Source organism: Hypanus sabinus, chromosome 21 (genome assembly GCF_030144855.1).
Source record: "Hypanus sabinus isolate sHypSab1 chromosome 21, sHypSab1.hap1, whole genome shotgun sequence".
Lineage (NCBI taxonomy): Eukaryota > Metazoa > Chordata > Chondrichthyes > Myliobatiformes > Dasyatidae > Hypanus > Hypanus sabinus.
Window position 1 is genome coordinate 17,327,135 of NC_082726.1, and position 22,258 is coordinate 17,349,392.

Here is a 22,258-nt window from a genome sequence, read left to right on the forward strand (position 1 = left end):
TGGTCCCAACATATCGATGCAGCTATAAAGAAGGCAAGGCAGTGGCTATATTTCGTCAGGAGTTTGAAGACATTTGGTTTGCACCTAAAACACTCAAAAACTTTACAGATGTACTGTGGAGAGCATTCTAACTGGGTGCAACATTGTCTGGTATGGAGGGCTACTGCACAGGACTGGAAGAAGCTGCAGAGGGTTGTAAAATTAGTCAGCTCCATCTTGGATACTAGCCTCTGTAGTATCCAAGACATCTTCAAGGAGTGGTGCCTCAGAAAGGCAACATCCATTTTTAAGGACCTCCAACACCCAGGGCATGCCCTTTTCTCATCATTACTATCAGGAAGGATGTACAGAAGCCTGAAGGCAGACACTCAGTGATTCAGGAACAGCTTTTTCCCATCTGCCAACCAATTTCTAAATGGACATTGAACCCATGAACACTATTTTTAGTGTATTTCTATTGGCACTATTTTTAATCTAAATATTTAATATAGATATCTACTTACTGTAATTAATTTACTTATTGTTTTTTCTATATTATCAAGTGTTGCATTGTACTGCTGCTAAGTTAACAAATTTCATGACGCATGATAATAAACTTGATTGAGATTTTCTTCTCAGCACACCTGATTTCCAACAATCCACTATTGATGAATATACCTCATTTTACCTTTGAAAGCCGGAATACCACCATCCCCTATTTAAAATAATCCTCTTCCCACCCACCCCCTTTTCCTTTAATATACCCCATAAAGCCCTGCTCTTAACTCACCCTTTGGCCACTAATAAATATGGTTCACAGCAAATTGAGTTTGATAGTGTTCTATAATGTTATGTAATTTTCTTTATTATATGAATAAATGTTATATAAATGCATTTTTAAAAGTTCCTGGCTAAGCCTCAATAAACTTCCCAGTTCATCCTCCACATCCCAACCTATATCCGGGACCAGCTATTCACTGAGAATATCATTCATTCTTCCTCAGCTTGGCTAGGAAGGAAACCAGTTTCCTCAGCCTTAAACCCATTGGGCGGCAGGAGTGGAAAATCCAATAAAACAGTAGGAATATAATGGAACTCTTTCACACACAAAGCCTGATGAATCATCATCACTTCTGAATAACATGCTATCAATTCCTCCCACAAGAGAAAAGAGGCTGAATGTATGAGGTGGGTTTGCTGATGTTACAAAAATTGGTGGTGCTATGGATAGTGAGGCAGGTGTTCACTGTTACAACATAATATAAATCAGCTGGAAAGTTGGACAGAGCAACAGCAAATGGAATTTAATTCTGACAAATACAGGAAGATATATTTGAGAATGCACACAAGAGTACAACATGCGAGTAAATGGTAGGGTGCTAAGACAGCTGGTGAACAATGGGACCTTAGTGTACAAATTCACTGACCTCTGAAAATGGGAGCACAGGTCACAAGATGGCGAAGAAAGTATATAAAATGCTTGACCAAAAATCAGGACTGATGCAGCGCCTTGACATGGAATTTCATTGGTAGCTTCTCAACACCCTCACCCACAGACACAGCACAACTTGCTGAGTTCCTCCTGCAATTTTTTCTTTGCTCCATATTCCAACAACTTTAATCTCTTGAGTCTCATCAGAGTTGCTTGCCCACAGTGATTGTGGCTTAGAATACAAAAGCTGGGACACTGGGTTAAGATTTTATACAACATTGGTTTGGCCTGGACTACTGTGTGCGGTTCTGGTTGCTATACTATAGGAAGGACATGGTTGTACTGAGAAGATGCAGATCAGATTACTGGGAACTTGCTGGAACATTCCATTTACAAGGAGAATTTGGAGAGGCTGGACTTGTTTTCCCCAGAGCAGAAGAGGCTGAAGAGTGACCTGAAAGAGGTATGAAAGATTATAAGAGGGAGACATGGGGTAGATAGTAATTTTTTTTCCCCCATGTTGAAACAAGACAGCATATGTTTAAAGTGAGAGGTAGGACTTGGGGATGGGGGGGGGGGTCTTAAAACAGCTCAATGACTGACTTTTAAGTAGGTTGATTTAGTGGAGTACTTGTATGGTGCCCTTCTGCATGAATACATTCAGTCTGACAATGGAATCACAATTTAGGAGCCCCAGGAAACTGAGTCAGAGTGATACAGCACAGAAATAGGCCTTTCAGCCTATTACGTTCTATAAAGCACCCATTTACACTAATCCTACATTAATGCTCTTTTATTATCCCACCATTTCCATCAATTCCCATGCTTTTATCATTCACCTGTGCATTCAGTCATTTACAGGATAATAAACCTACCAACACTAAACACCTTTGTGATGTGGAGAAAACTGGAGCACGTGGAGGAAAAGATGCAAATACCACACACACAGCACAAGAGGCCTGGGTTGAACCTAAGCTGCTGTAACAGTGAGGCAGCAGCTATACTATCTATGCCACTGTACAACCCAAGGAGAATAAGAGATAGCTAACAGACTACTAATAGCAGGTTATCTAGCTTTGGTACCTCTTCCCACCAGCCAAGGAAGCAATCTTTTACTTACGTGTTACCTTGGATTTCAGGTGAAACTGTTGCACCTGATAAAAGCTAGTGTGCTGCATTCAGTGCTCACCACATTCACTTGTCTACAGTGCAGGAACAAAGTGCAGGTTGAATGACCGCTTTGCACAATGTCTGTCTGCATGGCAATCCTGAGCCTCCAGTCACCAGTCACTTTATCCCTCTCCCACTCTAACCTTTTTGACCTCTGCCTCCCAAAGACCTCCTGTAAGGCCCAAAAGAAGCTTGAGGAACAGCAAATCAATTTCCATCTGAGCAGGTCATTGCTTCTGGGACTTAATATTGAATTTAACAATATCCAATAATCTCCCTACAGATGTGGTAGTGCTTTTCAGATTCAATTTCTTCCTTATTTTCCTCCTCTTTGGTCAGTTTTTAAAAGAAACCATTCCCATGACAACTCTGGTCTACGTCCTATCACAGACAACTCTGGTCTACATCCTATCACAGACAGTGCATCCATTTTCTCTACCCTTCTACTCCTTACAACTTATGAGATGCTTGTTCATTGAGTTTACACTGGAAGGAAGAGCCCTTGACTTGAAACATTTCCTCGACTACCATGGATGCTGCTTGGTTTGCAGAGGTTTTAGGATTACAGAAGGGATGAAAGATTCACTGTACAAATAGAATCCTCATGGAAATCAGAATCAGAATTGCTTACACACAAAGCTCTCTACAGAGAGGGTAGTGAGCAGCATAGAGAATTTGTGCACCAGCATTTAAACTAACAGCACAAAAATGCAAAATGTTCAGCCCTTTCCAATAACCAAGCTGACTGCATCAATAATTCATTGTAAAGTTGTTTTTGCTTTAAAAAACTTGAATAAATATTCACTCAAAATGTTGAACATATAATAGAATTACAGTATTTACTATACAAAACAATTTCCTTATCTATTTACATGATAGTGGATCAACATCTTAAATCCAACCTCATTCCATATCCTTTAATACATTAAGATTTGTTTATGAGATTTTTAAGTAATTCATTGATCTCAGCTTAAGAGCTTTTACCACTACCTTTCCTATTAAAAATGTTTCCTAATATCACTCATAATCATCCAGTTTTAAGACCATGTTGCCTTATACTGGGTGTTTAATACAGAATCTCATTTCTTTGTCTGTATATTCTGTCAAATCTTTTAATTATTTCTAATACTTCAGTCAGACTACCATGATTTAATTGAAGCTCAAGGGAACCCACTGAGTTTTTGAAAACCCTCCTTGTATTTTATTCCTTTCAGTCACAGTGTAATTCCAATAAATAAAATCAAGAGATTTGCAGAAGCTGGAAATCCAGAGGAACACATACAAAATGCTGGAGGCACTCAACAGGTCAGGCAGCATCTATGGAATGGAATAAAGAATTGACAATTCAGGCCAAGATCCTTCATCAGCATTGGAAAAGAAGGGGGATGAATCCAATGAACCTGTGATGTAACATCTTCAAAGACCATTATATCCAAATGAGATACGGTGACCAGATATGACCAGATACTCCAGATGAATAACTACTGGATCTATTTAACAAAGAGTTTTAATTCCTACACTATTATCCAGATAACGTTTTTATGATCCTCCGAATAACTTCATAGTCACAAAACTAGTGTGAGAATGTCAGAGTTAATTGTAACATTTGCAGGTGTTTAATCATATTTTTGATTCAAATTACTCAATGAGACAGAGACTGTGTTATGTTCTTAAGAGACTGCGTTATGTTCTTTCTCTTACCTGGTTTTATCATACTCCAATAGTTTGTCTTTGTGTTTAATGGCTTTCTCTAGCCCGGCCTTCAGAACCACTTCCTGATGGGGCAGCAGGTCCCTCTCAAAGGTATCCGGATTCAGTGACACATCTGGACCTAAAAGAATCCAACAGGTTTCAAATTCCGCCCTCATGATATATCCATAGCAAAGCCAAGTTAATGCCATTACAGTGCTCTTGTAGAGTTCTAGGTTCGGAGTCTGACCAAGTAAAAAAAAAATCATTGCCAGATTGCTAAGCTAAGAAGTATTTCCATAAGGTATTTTAGAATCTGCTGATGTATCTAATTAAAGCCTTTGAAACAAAATAACTTGAAGATTTTTACTGGGGTAGAATACCATTAAAGGTTGTGGAAATTTTGGAAGATGATTCAGTGATCACCCTCCTTAATTTCCATAATCTTCAATAGTGGAGGTTGGTGAACTAGGAGAGGACAACTCAGAATGGATGTTAGGCCAAAAGGCCTGTCTCTGTGCTATTACTCCACAACAAGGATGCCCCTATCCATGTACTGGTCAAGATTTTGTGTTTCTAATAAAAACATTGTTCAACTTCATTTGCAATTAAGATTATGCCCATGCAATTTAAAGCCAATGAAGTAAAATCATTGTAATAATGTAGAAATACTTTGACACATAGCAAGCACCTACAAACTGAGCAGAACTGCAATGCAATCATGAGCAGATCATCAGTTTTAGTGATGTTGCCTGAGGAATTACGATCTGGTCAGGAAGTACAGGATCTTTTGCTTTATAGTGCCAAACAGAGAAGACAGACCAGGCTTAAGTACACAATCCACTCCAACGAGCAGTACCTTCAACAGTGTAGCATTCACACAACATCCTTGAAAGGCTGGCTGCTAACTCCCAAGGTATTTGAGGAAAACAGCTGCTTTGCCTCCAACCATTAGTTAAGTTTCACACATCGGCTGTCTGGTCAAACTTCTGGAGGAACTGAAACTTTGCACATCTTCAGAAGCACTGCACCCTCTAAGCTGTATGGGTTTGCAGCCTGACATTGTTTACTTATGTTGTGAGTTGTGGTTTGTGTTTTCTTTGATGTGCATACTACAGAAAAAAAAACTTTTAAAGTACCGCGCAGTTATCAGGCTGTGTAAAAATTTCTTGCTCAGAGCAATGGTTGGTCTATGAAGCTGGAAATGTTGCTCAGAAGTGTAGAAATTAGACCACTGTAGTACATTGATCCGGCTAATTCATTAAACTAGTTTCCCAATAGACTGAAGTACAAAACTAATGGCCTTCCAATCTTCCCCGTCATCCATAGCTTATTTATTCATTGTTTAACAATCAATAATTTCACTTTAAAATATCAGGTTTCACTTAAAAATTGCAATACATGGTGTAAGTAACATTATTGATGCTTAGGAAGTATTCAAAATTAGCTAAATGACAACATATGATAAACACTGCAACCATTCCACTGCTGGGAAGGGAGTTTGAGTAATAGGGTGTAGGTTGTCCCAATTAATCATCATTTCAGGGAATTAATTTAGTTGCCAAGGTGAGCAATCTTTCAGTTGCACTCAATTCACCATGGGGAGTAACTCAGCTGAGGCTTGACACTTTACCAGGACAAACACACTATGGAATTAATCCTCATCGCGCAGCTTGTTACAGCAATCAGTAAGTAACTGGCACCCACTGACTTCACAGCGGTCAGTACAAACTTCATTCACTGTATGAACTTTTTACTGCACTAACCAAACCTGCACTTTTAACAGACAAGAGTTCAAAATATTGAAGGGAAATGGCAAACAGTTGACACAAAGACCATTAAATAGACTAAAAAAAAATCCCAGAAGAAACAGTGCTGATGTAAAGAACGTGCAGCAGTCAGCACAGGAACAGCCTTGGGCCTACGATATCCATGCCAACACTGAAGCCAATTTAAACAGCACACTGACCTGCAGTTGGTCTAAATCCCTCTGTACCCTGCCTGGTCATGCACCGGACTAAATGAATCTTGAACATTACTATAGTATCTGCTTCCACTACCTCCCCTGACAGTGGGTTCTATTTACCCCAGTTTGTGTGAAAAAAAATGCCATGCTAATCTCTTTTAAACTTTCCCTTTCTCACCTTAAAGGTATGTCCTCTAATATTTGATGTTTCCAACCTGGGAAAAAGCCTCTGACTATCTACAACTCTCACAACTTTAATGTACTTCTAACACATTGCCCTCAGCCTCTGACGCTTCAGAGAAAACTATCCAAGTTTGTCCAACCTCTCCTTATAGATTCAGTAACAACCTTAACAGGACTTATATAAATACTTGAAGGGACAATATCTGTGGTGTTATGACAAACAAAAAATATTATTGCATCATTCAAAGATCCCACCTCAGAACTTGAAACCAATCACTTTACTTAACAAATGAGATGAACATTCCTATCATAATAACTAGGAGCAATACCTTATATACATTATATATTCCAGGTAGGGGATTCATCCTTACCAAAGGAGGTGTAAGGCACTCATTCCCTCCACTACCTTGCAGATCACCCACAGATAAGGCTTTGGACCTGCTTCGCCCCCAATCAGGGTCACATGAAGCCATGACAGCAGGTGGTAGGTGGTCATTTGAGCAGCTGGTGCATATCACAAGTCCTGGTTATGTGACCACTGACACCAGGCAGACATTCTCTGAAGAGTATTGATAATGGATAGGGTCATCTGTCTTGTAAAGTCACTGCCCAGAAGAAGGCAAACCACTTCTGAAGAAAAATTTGCCAAGAGCAATCATAATCAAAAGACCATGATTGCCCACGTCATACAACAAATATCGATGATGATGATGATATTGTATACAATGGGCAGCACAGTAGCATACTGGTTAGCACAAATACTTTATAGCGCCAGTGCTCACAGATCAGGGTTCAATTCCCGCCACTGTCTATAAGGAGTTTGCACGTTCTCCCTGTGACTGTGTGAATTTACTCCTGGAGTTCCAGATACTTCCCACATTCCAAAGATGTACAGGTTCGTGCTGGGGTTAGTAAGGTGTGGGCATGCTATGGTGACGACAGAAGCATCGGGACACTTGCAGGTTGCTCCTAGCGCCACCCTCGTTGATTTGAAGCAAGTGATGTAATTCACTGTATATTTTGATGTACATGTGACGTCATGCTCAAATTATTGTTCAATACCACAAAACTCAGCTGACAGCCACATCTCAATTGATGGTGACATTCCAGAGTCAAAAGGTCATAGGTTTAAGCTCCTTTCCAGAGTCCAGAGCCCACATCTAGACTGACTATACCTGGGTAGTACAGAAGGAATCTTTCTGACTATACCTAACTTTCAGAAGGAATCTCAAATGGAGGATTTTCCTCTCGGGTAAAAATGAGAGTTGTGCTATTTCACAAGAACCACATAAAGGTAACAGCTGCTGTTTATGTAGTATCTCTCACATCATATAATGTCTCAAGGTGCTTCACAGAATTATTAGCAAACAAAACTGTACACCAGCTGTGCAAGGTGTAACTTGCTCAAGAGCATGGTTAAGGAGAGTCTTAGGAGAAAAATGAGGAAAAGAGACTTAGAAAATTATTTGCAGATGCAGGGGATAGACAGCAGAGGATGCAGTCACTGGTACTGAAGCGATGAAGAGGCAAGATTTAAAGTAATGTTATCATGGAGACACAGTAGTGGAAATTATGAGCAGATTCAAACTCCCGGGAGTGCACATCTTGTGCAGCCTCTCATGGTCCCAGAACACACTCTACACGATCAGGAAAGCTCATCAACTCCTTTACTTTCTGAGGAGGCTGAAGAGCTCTAGACTATCCACATTTACACTCACATCATGCTAAATTGCAGAGCGCTGGACGATGCACATATCACATATGGATCATATCATGCTGAAGTGCACATCACTGCTTGATACGGAAACTGCACTGGGGCGGAAAGGTAGGCTCTACAACGGGTAGTCAAAACTGCCTCGTGCATCACTGGCATTAGCCTACCCGCTATATTTTATACATATATATATATATAAATAAATAAAAGGTGTCGGAAAAGGGCCAGCAACATCACAAAGGATCCCACACACCCTGCTCATGACTCTTTGTTCCACTCCTATCAGAGAGGATTATCTGTACATCCTCATGTCACTTTATGGACATACAATCAACCTATGTATATAGGCTATTTTATGTACTTACACTCTATTTATTGTGTTTTTAAAATTATTATTGTGCCTTTTTCTTATTGTATTTTATTGGTGCTACATCAGATCCAGATTAACAATTATTTCATTTCCCCTTTACATTTTTGCACTGAAAATTATATGAAACAATCTTGAATTATGAATCCTAAATTGTCAGGATGGTGAAGATTACAGCGATAAGGCAGAGAGAGAGAGAGATTAAAAGAAAATATGTTCTATTCCCCGCCAGAAAAAGAGAACAACATGGAAGCAGAATCTTAGCTGCAAACTGCTGGCTGGAATCCATCGTGTGACTTAACTGTTTTCAGTTCAGTCAGTGATCAAGTTAAAGGAATTGGACCTTTACAATACTAGATGCCATTTTTCCCTATCAGCCAAGGCTAAATTTAAACTTTGTTCCTGAAGTGACCAGCACCCTTTAACTAGAGCATCGGTGGACTCAGAGGAGAGGGTGACGTAACGGGTGGTGCAGCTACCATAGCTCCAGGGTTGTGGGTTTGATTTCTGCAGTGCCCTGCAATGCAGTGAGTGTAGAAATCGCCTGCTGCCCCTACGACAACGTGAACTTTCTCCAGGGGTCATAGTTTCCTCCAATGCCCCAGAGCAGTGCTTTGAGGCATTGGCTGTTGTAAACTGCTGCTGGCATTAGCAGGTGGCAGAGGAATTGGAGGGAGTTGACCATCATGAAATAATTGGTCACAGGGAAATAAACTGAGTTGTCCCAAGAGCCAGCGTAGACATGAGGAACTAAATGATCTCTTGTTGTATGAAAGTTTGAAATGTGAAGAAATAAGATTAAATGGGACCTCCCCTTTCTCAGAGTTGGCATTGTGCTAGGTAAGGAGTTGCAATAAGCTAGTCTGCTGCAGATAGCTCCACTCAAACTAAATCTGACCTACCAAATGCATGTGAACACCTGCTTTAGGGATGGTTGATAACCAGGAGAATCAAAAACCTCGGGAGTGTTTTGTCTGTATTTACTAAATTGCAATAAGGTATATAACAGAACCATCCAACTGAATAGAGACAGGCAGTAATAAAATCATCTAGAAATTCAAGTGAAGTTCTATAACAGAAAATTAGTCTAATGTGGAACTTCCCGCAATGTTTGCACAAACATATTTAAGAGAAGTTGGATAAATACAAAGTAAGTTCAAGCCTCATACTAATCAGGGAGGTGAAGAGAAGTTGGGGAAGGTTTGTGTGGAGCACGAGCACCAGAAGTGAACCATCAGCTCAAATGATCTTGTCTGTAATGCACGCTGAATGTAACATTCCCTTCCAGGACAGCAGGCTGGTGTAGGCCCAGCCTGTTTCTTGACAAATGCAGCATATATGCCCATTTCATCCATCCGGTAGAGAACAGTAGTTTCAGTTCATCAGATATATAACTAACCTGCAGTTCCCATGAGTTTCTTGCGCAATTTCTGACTCTTGTTGGAGTCATGGACAAGGATCTCTTGCTCCTCTTTTGTGCAAACCTACAAGAAATACATTTAAATGAAAAGATACTTAAATGAAAAACTTAAAAGAATGAATATAGCAAAAATCCCTGACTGTGACAATGAAGCTTGTGCAATAATTGGTCTGCTTGAGGAGTAGCTGTGAGGACAGGCTACTTTGAATAAGGTCATTAATCTCCCTAAATGACAAAAGCAAGTATCTTGAATCTTGTTCCCAAAGGTGGGAAAAATGTAAGGAAGCATGCTGCAGAGTACAGAATAATTACAGGGACACGTGGTAGTTATACAAACACACAAAATTAGAATTGAACTAGGGGACTTGACTCCTCAAACATGTCCCACCGTTCAATATAGACAATAGACAATAGGTGCAGAAGTAGACCATTCGGCCCCTCGAGTCTGCACCGTCATTCTGAGATCATGGCTGATCATTCACTATCAATACCCAGTCCCTGCCTTGTCCCCATATCCCTTGATTCCCCTATCCATCAGATATCTATCCAGCTCCTTCTTGAAAGGATAATGCTCAAGGATAATCTGTCCCACATCTCATCTTTTCTGTACCAGTTTTCCATGATGCGTAATTCCCCGATCTTTTAGAAATGCATCTACTTTCCCTTTAAATACTCCCCATGATCTATCTTCACAACCTCTACATAGCAAAGAACTCCAGAGATTCACCACCCTTTATAAGAAGTAGTGCTGTGTACTTCAGCTTTAAATAACTGATCCTTATTGCATAACTACTCCTCCTTGTTTGAGACTCTCCCACTAGTGGAAACATCTCAACGCGACTCTTTCGGGTTTTGGCTTGAAACGTCGAGTGTACTTTTTTCCGTAGACGCTGCCTGGCCTACTGAGTTCCTCCAGCATCATGTGTGTGTTGCTTGGATTTCCAGCATCTGCAGATTCTCCTCATTTGTCAACATGACTCTTCAATGTTTTATTATGATCACCCCTTCTATATGCCAAAAATGCATTTCCCTGTAATTGGTCTGTGGCAGAAGGGGAACCACAAGAGTCCACTCAAGCAACCTCTGCAGTTCTACAAGCCATGCACAGATGAAGACATCACGCAGTGAAAGGTACATTCACTAGAGCGATTAGCAGGACAGGCCTAATTAATGAGTGTAATGGTAATTAGACATTGCTAAAGGATGATAGCGTATATGACTGCATTCACACTTATCAACTTATTCATAATGTCAAGTTCAGAGGCAGGCAGATTCACCTAACTACGTCACTCAGCACTTACACAAGAATATACTTCTACTTAGTTCTAGAGTATATGTACTTTAAAAAACAAGAGTATACTAATCAGCTCCCCCCCCCCACCCCCCGGTACAAGCCCTGCTATTCAATATGATCACAAGTGATACGTCCCAGGCCTCAATAACTGCTCCACTCTCAACACCTTCCTCCTCTACTAAATGAACCAATAAGAGCTATCGAGGTGCTCCATTGTGTGTTAACAGCTTCACACCATCTCAACTGACAGCTTCTGTCTGTCAACCATAAAGCAATCACCAACACCACAGTCCCCATTAGTCCACTCACCTGGAACGGTCATGCCACGGCTGGGATCAATGAATAACTATCAAACTGGTCAATTCTTTATTCTTAGCCATAGAATGCCCAACCTCTTTCCCTTTCCCTTCCTGCAAATCTGGGTCTGGACCAAATCAGGTAATCTAGCCAAGATCTAAAATCTTTGGGATCCATATAGATCAAGAGCACATTAATAACAGCAATATTTAGTCAATTAGTTATTGACTAATAACTGAAAACTGATTTGAAATCTGTGCAGAAATTAGAACAAACAATAGATACCGTACTGTGCAAAAGTTTTAGCCACATACATATAGCTAGAATGCCTAAGACTTCTGTTGTAATTTTATGCATTGCACTGTGCTGCTGCCACAAAAACAAGACAAATTTCATGACATGTGTGAGTGATGATAAACCTAATTCTGATGTGGGTCTCTTCCGTGGACAGAGAGTGAGAAGGGGATCATGGGAAAAGGGGAAGAGAGCGGGCTCCAGACAGACATTCTGTAATGATCAGTAAACCAACGGTTTGGAATCAAATTACCTTGCCTGGTGTCTCAGAGCTGGGTGTGTCAGCACCCATACCGTCCTCCACTGTCCTGCACTTGTCCCACACCCCTCCATCCTCGCCATTCCCAATATCTTTGCTCCCACCAGATTTATAAACTTGTTCTCCACTCCATGTTGACAAAATACAGTACTATGCAGAAGTCTTAGGCACTCTAGCTGTATATATGTGCCTAAGACTCTCGCACTGTACATACAGCACCCAGTGAGGTAAACAGAACTCAAGCTAGCTAATTGCTATTTCTGAGATGATGGAATTGAAAATGGTTCAGCAGGTCAAAATGCTCTGTACTCACCAGCATTCCACAAAACATGCAGGGTCCCGAGCCTTCCTGCACACAGACAATGCGGCCACAGCCCAGGCAGTTGTTGATGAGCTTGTGCATCTGTCCCAAACACTCACAGGGATGGCGACCTGGGAGGATCACTGCAAGTCTGTCCTCACCCTCTTTTGAGTACAGGGACAAGTATTTTGTCTTCTTGGTTGAAGGAGTAGCCTCCTGTGCCTGGTGAAAATAGAAGCAAAAAAATATGATCTAGGAAAGAGACACCACAAGAGAGTACAGATGCTGGAATCTGAAACAAGTAAGAACCAGCTGGGTCAAGCAGTATTTATGAGGAGAAATGGATAACTGCCATTTTGGGTCCAGACCCTTCAGATGGACTGCATCTGTGATGTAAGAAACATGGCAGCTCACACAAACACCAGGGAGATAATTAAAAAACATAGTGTTCAAATGTCATTGTGAATCAATGCACAGAGTTGTACAACACAATAACAGGCCCTTTGACTCACCACATCCATGCAAACTTTACGTTCATCTAAACCAGGCGTTCCCAATCTTTTTGTATGCCATGGAGTCTTACCATTAACCGAGGGGTCCATGGACCCCAGGTTGGGAATCCCTGATCTAAACTAATCTCACCTGGCTGCCTTACGTCTGTATCCGTCCATATCTCCATATCTTGTCTATGGATTGTATTCAACTCCACCACCTCCTCAGGCAGTGTGTTCTAGGTATTTGTGGAATCCTGAGCACTAGACCAAGAAAAGTGAAGGAGGAATACACTGGAATGGATGGAGTTGTCATATCATAAATGATTAAAGAAACAAGAATTGGTATTGGAATTAAGAATAAGGAGTGATCTTATTGAAATATAACAAAGCAGCTGGTTGTGGATTATAAGAGGAATGGAGACAGGCTAACCCCTAGCGACATCAAATGGATCTGGGGTTGAGAGGGTAAACAGCTTTAAGTTCCTCGGCATCCATGTTACCGAGGATCTTATGTGATCTGTACACAACAGCTCTGTGGTGAAAAAGGTACAACAGCGCCTCTTTCACCTCAGACGGTTGAAGAAGTTTGGTATGGGCCCCTAAATCCCAAGAACTTTCTACAGAGGCATAACTGAGAACATCCTGACTGGCTGCATCACTGCCTGGTACAGGAACTGTACTTCCCTCAATCGCAGGATTCTGCAGAGAGTGGTACAACAGTCCAGCGCATCTGCAGTTGTGAACTACCCATGATTCAGGACATTTACAAAGACAGGTGTGAAAAAAGGGCCTGAAGGATCACGGGCACCCAAGTCACCCCAACTACAATCTATTCCTGCTGCTACCATCTGGGAAAAGCCAGAACCAACAGGGTACGGGACAGCTTCTTCCACCAGACCATCAGACTGATTAACTCACGCCGATCTGAGTGAATTTTTATGTTACATTGACTGTTCTATTTATTATAAATTACTATGATTGCACATTGCATATTTAGACAGAGACGTAACATAAAGATTTTTAATCCTCATGTATATGAAAAATGTAAGAAATAAATTCAATACTGAGGAAGTACAACAGAGTAGTTATCAAAACTTTCCTGCTCATGGGAGAATCTCAAAAGGGTGGACATAAATACAGAATTAAAGGGGAGATTAATGGAAGTCAAGTGGAATTGACAGGGTTGTCCCATCTTCCAATGTCTGCCCCATCAAGCACCTCCTGCCGTGTCTGTAGAAGGAACTGTGATCACGACCCATCTCAAAATTTGGATGGATGGACTTAAATTATCCTCATCATTAAGTAGGACAATGCTTCTCACCCTCTACATGCCACCTTCATTGAACAGAGGAGCCCTTTTACTAAAAGACTAAGACAAATGCACTGCTCCAACGAGTGCTAGATGAGGTCATTCTTACCCTCAGCCATTAGGATCTACAATGAGTCAACCTATAGCCAGAGATGTGATGACTCCTTCTGTTGGACTGTTTGAGGTAACTTACTTTTTATTCTTTCTACTTTTCTTCCAATATTTATATCTGTGCACTTGTAATGTTACTGTGACACTGTAATTTCCTTTGGGATTAAAAAAGTATCTATCTGGTTGCTCACTTTCAGCAGCACCATCTTAAACTGGAAACCACAATAAATATAAAAGGAATCTTATAAAACAAATGTACAAGTAACTGTTATACACGCAGAATTGATTGTGTGTATATAAGGTGACGCTGGATGATGTGCATGCAGCGGTGGTGGATGCCTGTGGGGTGGGTTAATCGTTGGAGATGTTGATTAGCCTGCATAAGGTCTTCCAAGGCATTTTATAGCCAATTACATGTCATCATGGTTGCTAAGTAGGTAGCTTAATTGACAATTGCCCACATAAAGTAATGAGCTATTCACTTGATATTTAGTGTTTGTTAATGTTGGCTGGAAGATAAATATTGACCAAAGTACTTTGAAGTATCACAAAATAAGCCATAACTGTTTAAACAACTGAAAGTGCAGCATTCAATAGACAATAGGTGCAGCAGTAGGCCATTCGGCCCTTCGAGCCAGCACCACCATTTAATGTGATCATGGCTGATCATCCACAATCAGTTCCCTGTTCCTGCCTTCTCCCCATATCCCTTGACTCCGCTATCTTTAAGAGCTTTATCTAACTCTTTCTTGAAAGTATCCAGAGAATTGGCCTCCACTGTCTTCTGAGGCAGAGCATTACATAGATCCACAACTCTCTGGGTGAAAAAGTTTTTCCTCAACTCCGTTCTAAATGGCCTACCCCTTATTCTTAAACTGTGGCCTCTGGTTCTGGACTCCCCCAACATTGGGAACATGTTTCCTGCCTCTAGCATGTCCAATCCCTTAATAATCTTATATGTTTCATCAGATCCCCTCTCATCCTTCTAAATTCCAGTGTATACAAGCCCAGTCGCTCCAATCGTTCAACATATGACAGTCCCGCCATCCTGGGAATCAACCTCGTGAACCTATGCTGCACTCGCTCAATAGCAAGAATGTCCTTCCTCAGATTTGGAAACCAAAACTGAACACAATACTCCAGGTGTGGTCTCACACCATCTATATGAGTTTAGTTTACATGCGCAGAACTGGCATGAGACTTAAACTCAAAGATCGCAGGCGACTGTTTATCTAGATTTTAAGACTCACGCTGTATTTGATTGAGTGATTTAGTCATCGAGACGTACTGCTTTTTCAAGATAGGGTAACTGCCAAGTATGTAGCTGAGCAGCTAGCATAATGTTTCACAGTGCCAGAGAACCGATGTTCTCCCTGTGACTGTTTGGGTTTCCTCCAGGTGCTCCGGTTTCCTCCCACATTCCAAAGATGTATGGGTTAGTAAGGATTAGTAAATTATGGGAATGCTGTGGTGCTGTAGGCGCCAGAAAGATGGTGACACTTGCAGGCTGCCCTTGGATCTTGATAGTCATTGATTCAAATGACTTGTTTTGATGTACATGTGACAAAAAAAAGCTAATCATTGTTAACATGAGGAAATCTGCAGATGCTGGAAATTCAAGCAACACACACAAAATGCTGGTGGAACGCAGCAGGCCAGGCAGCAACTATAGGAAGAAGCGCTGTCGACGTTTCGAGCCGAAACCCTTCGTCAGGACTAACTGAGAGAGATCATTGTTAAGCATCTATCTTTGCATAATGCTGCTGAAAAGACTTTAGAACAGGGGTTCCCACCCTAGGATGCATGAATCCCTTGAGTAATGGTATTGGTCCATGACATAAAAAAGGTTGGGAACCCCCTGCTTTAGAACCTTTCCTTATCCTTTCCCATAGTAATAAACACAAGTGCAAAAACAATACAAGCAAAAGTGGCCTGCAAGTTTGAGCAGTGAAGAACCTCCTCAAACAAACCCAGGAGAAAGATAACCAAATAGTTATCACACCTCCAAAGCGACAATATCAGATCAAAATGTATGATCAAGTATCACAGAAAAAGGAATGAGTCTTAATAAATCAAAGTTTTATACCAGTTTTTAAAAAAATGATGTACTTCATTCTTCACTCATCAAATGGTCAAAATACAAATTGCAAACTTTTTTCCTATGCAACTTTTTCCAATAAAACATTTTCATTATTCAAGGAACAGGAGCAGATAGGGATCTTGGTCACAGAGACTTCAGACAGGCGTGGGTGCATTCCATGAACTAACAGCACCGCTTATCATCATTCTGAGATTTGCCAGTTCCATTCTCTCAGGCAAGTCCAAGCGATGCCATGAGTGCTGTTGAATATTGAAATGAGGATTGTGTGGGTAGCTCAGTGGAATGCAGTTGTTAATACTGAAAATCATTTCCACAATGAGCCCACGTTCTTCAACCATTGGTGCCAAGAACATTCTTTTTTCAAAATGTTTACTATGTAGACCCAGATGAGTTTCAAAGTTGAAGTAAATTTATTATCAAGTACATATATGTTACCATATACTACCTCAAGAATGATTTTCTTGCAGGAAAATAAAGAAATACAACAGAATTTATGGAAAAACTATACACATTTAAAATCTGACAAACAACTAACGAGCAAGTATTTAATAAATAAATAAATAACACTAGGATCATGAATTGTAAAGTCCAGGAAAGTGAGTTTGTAGGTGTGAAATCAGTTCGGAGTTGAGCTAATTAAAGTTACTCACATTGGTTCAGGAGCCTATTGATTGCAGGGTTATAACTGTTCTTTAACTGTGGTGTGGGACCTAAGGCTCCTGTACCTCTTGCCTGATGGTAGAAATGAGAAGAGATTATGGCTTAGGTGGCAGGGTTCCTTGATGATGAATGCAGCTTTGTTGCTTTCTTCTGGCTCCTTGTAAATGTGATTAATAGTGGGGAGGGTTTGACTGTGAGATACTGGGCTGTATCCAAGCATGCCGAATCTTTGCAAGCTCCCAACAAAGTTCAAAGTAATTGTATTATCAAAGTCAACATATACAACTCTGAGATTCATTTTCTTACAGGCATACTCAATAAATCCACAATAGAACAATAACCATAATAGAATCAATGAAAGACTGCACCAATTTAGTGTTCAACTAGTTTGCAAAAGACAACAAACTGTTCAAATACAAATTGAAAGAAATAATAATAACAATAACAATAAATAAGCAATAAATATTGAGAGCATGAGATGGAGAATCCTTGAAATTGGGTCCATAGGTTGTGGGAACATTTCAATGATGGGGCAAGTGAAATTCAGTGAAGTTATCCCCTTTGGTTCAAGAGCCTGATGATTGAGAGGTAATGACTCTTCCTGAACCTGGTACTTTGAGTCCTGAGGTTCCTGTACATTCTTCCCGATGGCAGCAGTGAGAAGAGAATATCTCCTGGGTGGCAGGGGTCGCTAATAATAGATGCTGCTTTCCTGTGATAATGTTGTGTGTCGATGTGCTCTATGGTGGGGAGCGCTTTATCTACGATGGACTGGGCACTATCCACTACCTTCTGTCTGTTCAAGGGCATTGGTGTTTCCATACTTGGCTGTAATGCACCCAGTCAATATATTCTCCACTGCACATCTAAAGAAGTTTGTCAAAGTTTTAGATGTCATGCCGATTCTTTGCAAACTAGAGGTGCTGGTGTGCTTTCCTTGTGATGGCATTTACTTCCAGATCCTAAGAAAAATCCTTTGATATAATAATGCCAAGGAATTTAAAGTTACAGACCTCTCCACCTCTGATCCTCTAATGAGGAACAGCTCACGGATATCCGGCTTCTTCTTCCTGAAGTCAATAATCAGCTCTTTGCTTTTGCTGACGTTGCGAGAGGTTGTTGTTGTAGAACCACTCAACCAGATTTTCAATCTCCCTCCTATATTCTTCAGCTTTTATTCAGCCAACAATAGTGGTGTCATCAGCAAACTTAAATATGCAATTGGAGCTATACTTAACAGTCATAGGTACCAAGCGAGTAGAGCAGGGAGCTAAACACACTGCCTTGTAGTGAACCTGGGCTGATAGTGATTGTGAAGGAAATGTTAGCAATCTGTAATGACTGGTATCTGCAAATTAAGAAATTCAGGATCCTTTTGCACAGGAAGGTATCAAGTTTGGAGTTTATCGATTAGTTTAGAGGGCTGTCAGTATTGAATGCTGAGCTGTAGTCAATGAAGACCACCTTAATGTATGATTCCTCCATTGTCCAGATATTCCAGAGCTGAGTGAAGAGCCAATGAAATTGCACTTGCTGTTGATCTGTTATGACTGCAGGCAAATTGGAGTGGGACCAGATCACTCCTCAGACAGGAGTTGATATGTATCATAGCCAACCTCTCAAAGCACTTCATCACAGTGGATGTATTGTAAGTGATACTGGACAATGGTACCAGTACTGGACCAATCAGACCAAATTGGTTAAAAAGGTACAGAAAATAAAGCAAGTTGAGAAATAGGCAACTCCTCCAGAGCATAGATCCAATCAGCAGCTGAGATCCCTCATGGATCAAGGTGAGAATAAGATCATAAAAATTATCAGGAAACCTTTCATTAAACTGTACCTATATCAGATCATTGGAAGCATATTTCAGTTAGTCCCATTTCCCTTTTTCTACATTTATATGGTACATTCATCTGAACTATATACTTCTTCTACCACCAAACTGAGCATTCCATGTCCTCCGAACAGCCAGAAAGCTACTAATCACCAGTTTCAAAATTGGCCCTGCTTCAACTGCACAGTAGCTGTAATGTTTCCCCTTTGAATAATCATATTCAATCTGCGGTTGAATTTGCATGAGCAGAATTAAACCCAAAATGAAGCCAACAAAAAACATGAGATATAGTAGGAGAATGAGGGCATTTGGCCCACTGAGTCTGCTCCATCATGGCTGATTTATTATTCCTCTCAACCCCACTCTCCTGCTTTCTCCCCGTAAACTTTGATGTTCACTAATCAAGAACTTAACTCTGCTTTAAATATACACAGTAACTTGGCTTCCACAGCCATCCGTGGCAATGACAGATTTACCACCCTCTGGCTAAAACTCCTCAGGAGGAGCAAAAACTTAAGGAAAATAAACCTCAAATTAGATGTTAGAGTAAGGATGTAAAAGTTTTTGATTTATCATTTAAAGTTTACCAAGTAACCCCTATCTTCAAAACTGAACCAATTGACATTGGTAAAATGAACAAAAAGGAGAAAACTATGAAACTTTAGGACAAGTTTACAAAATCTGTTACTTAGAAAGAATAAGTAATTAAATTGCAGCTGTTGTTTCAACTTGCCAAATCACCCTGAATTCAGGAATTGGCATTATTAAATTCCAATCTGTTACCTGAAAGGGGAGAGAGGGGTGACACATCCATTTAACATCAGTTGCAATTAGAAAAAAGGATCTCTGACCAATTGGTCAAGTGTCAGCTGACTAAAGAGAATCAGCATGAATCTGTGGATTGGCTCACATTTAGCTGATTGAATTGAATGGTTGCAAAGGTTCAAAGAGCATCTATGGATGTCATCCGTCTGAACACTGATATAGGATAAGGAACATATGGAACCTCTTAAATGCCTCTACCATTTTTACTTTCATCAGTCATCCCCCCCAACCCAGCAACATACCGCAGACACCTACCATTTGCTGTGTATAACAGTCATCTCCGTTGAAGTTTCGCCCTCTCACTTTAATACACGTTCTCTAGTATTTGGCATCTTACTCTGGGGAAAAAAGACACCAACTGTCTACTGTTCCAATCTTATGAACTTCTGTTATTAAATTGATTGAGGCCTTCTGTTGATCTAGGTCGGCCACGGATGTTGCACCCTAGCTGTCAATGTAATTGACAAGTCAAGGCAGTACGATATGGAGAGCAAGCTGTTGCCCGTACAGCAGATTCCCTCTCACCATGCAGTGGATAAATCCAAAGGAACTAAGGAACAGCTGTTTTTCGACAATCATCAGATTCTTGAACAGACCTGCACAACACTAACCCTACCTCACCAATGAAACACCTTGGACCACATCTTCCACTGCAAAGGCTGCCAAGGACTTGTCCTTGAGAATCAGCATGAATCTGTGGATTGACTCACATTTAGCTAATCGAATTCTCTTTGTTTTTTGTATTAAGGCATTGCTTTTGCTCAGTCTTTTTCCTCCCGCTCTTTACCATATTTTATTATTTATATTCCATGTTTTCTCTGCACCTATGGGCTTGTGATGCTATAACAAGCAAGATTTTCATTGTACCCCACCATACTGGTGCACATGACAATAAGTTCAACTTGACTTGACAATCAAGAAGAAGAGCATAAGACTCAAAGGTTGAATGACTTATTAATCCTCAGTAAGTCAAGTCTCAGTGCCTCTGCATCAATTCATCTGCTCTTCTATGTGCAGGAGTGCCCAGAACCGCTTCATTCCTGGGTACCATAAACAAATATAAAAATGGGTTTTGACTTCAAACTGACCTTTACCAGATCCATTGGTGTTTTAACTTCTTCAGCCGGAGGCTGTTGCTCAGAAATAGGCAGCGGCTCCTGCTTGTTCCGGCCTTTCCGCTTAGACTTCTTGAGCTGGTCACTTGATTTTGAGAAATCTGAAACATCTGTAAAGAGAAAGACGGACGATGATGGTACACCTTTCACCAACTTGGTTGCTTCAAAGCATTCTACAGGCAGAGAGATACATTTTAAAGTGTAGTTAAAATTGTTATCTCAGAAACATGGATCAGGAAGTGGAAGAGTGAGTTAGAATGTTTGCAAACGACCTGAGGTTGTTGGAGCTGTGGATAGTGCAGAATTTGTCGTAGTTAACAACAGGACATTGACAGGATACAGAGTTGGCCTGAGAAGTGGCTGATGAAATTCAACCCGGATTAAGTGTGAAGCAATTCATTTTGAGAGATTAAATTTGGAGGCAAGAATACAGGGTTAATGGCAGAATACTTAGCAGTATGGAACAACAAAGTGAACTTGTAGTCCACACCCAAAGATCTCTCAAAGTTGCCTTACAAGTTGACAGGGTTGTTAAGAGATGTATGGTGTGTTGACCTTCACTGGATGGGGAATTGAGCTCAAGATCTGTGACATAACATTGCAGCTCTATAAAACTCTGGTTAGACACACTTGAAATATTGTGTTCCAAATATTGCTTTGCCACAGATGAGGCAGGAGGTTCCCAACAACTGGTAGCCTGACAGGTAGTGCACTGCTTCTTTTAGTTACACTGGGCTGCTGTTTGCTCCTGACACGTGGTTCTCAGTGCCACGGGAATGCTCATTCCTTACTTGGAGAAGTCATGGGATATGCACATCCAGAAGTCAGTGGGGTTAGCACATCTTCCAAGAAGGTTTTGAGAACTCTAGTGTGCCAGCAGTCTTTGGCCACTGAGGGAAGGGGGGTTGGAAGATTAAAGCCTCAAATTCTGGCACAAACCTCTGTACCTATACCTGGGACCTAGACTACTTACAGAAGGCCCCTCAAAACAATGGAAAGATACCCCCCAATGCTGTCTCTGTAGAATCATCCAAATTCATTGAAAGAGCAAGTGAACCAACTTTAAGCTACTCTCCCACATACCAAAATCCCCAGCACTGAGACTCGGAAGGGCCAGCCAGATGACTGAAGCTCCTTCTCACGTCTTACACCAAATTCTCATAAGTCACTCTATTCCAAGCTCTGTCACAGGATGTGATTACCAGGAAGAACGAGCAAAATTTTTGAAAATAAATATTACCAGGGTCATTATGCATCTAAGACTGCCAAAGGATCTTTTGTATCTGTAGAGTGAACACACGAGTTAAAGTCTTAACTGAAAATTGCACATCTAATAGTGCAGTTCTGCCTCAGTTCGGTACTGGGCAGCTGAAGTTTGCAGAAATTGTTCAGAATGCTTTAAATTTCACGTTTAAAATCCTAATAAATTAGCAGTAAAATC

General features: G+C 40.7%; 1 protein-coding gene across 1 annotated transcript in view; it reads right to left on the reverse strand.

Annotated features, from left to right (window-relative positions):
- trip4 (thyroid hormone receptor interactor 4) overlaps window positions 1-22,258 on the reverse strand; it is a 108,478-nt gene that overhangs the window by 80,498 nt on the left and 5,722 nt on the right. Inside the window, exons 3-6 of the mRNA XM_059946873.1 lie at window positions 20,791-20,927; window positions 12,378-12,587; window positions 9,900-9,984; window positions 4,283-4,412 (exon numbers count right to left, since the gene is read on the reverse strand). Of these exons, the coding sequence (XP_059802856.1) occupies window positions 4,283-4,412; window positions 9,900-9,984; window positions 12,378-12,587; window positions 20,791-20,927 (562 nt within the window). The remainder of the gene's footprint in view (window positions 1-4,282; window positions 4,413-9,899; window positions 9,985-12,377; window positions 12,588-20,790; window positions 20,928-22,258) is intronic.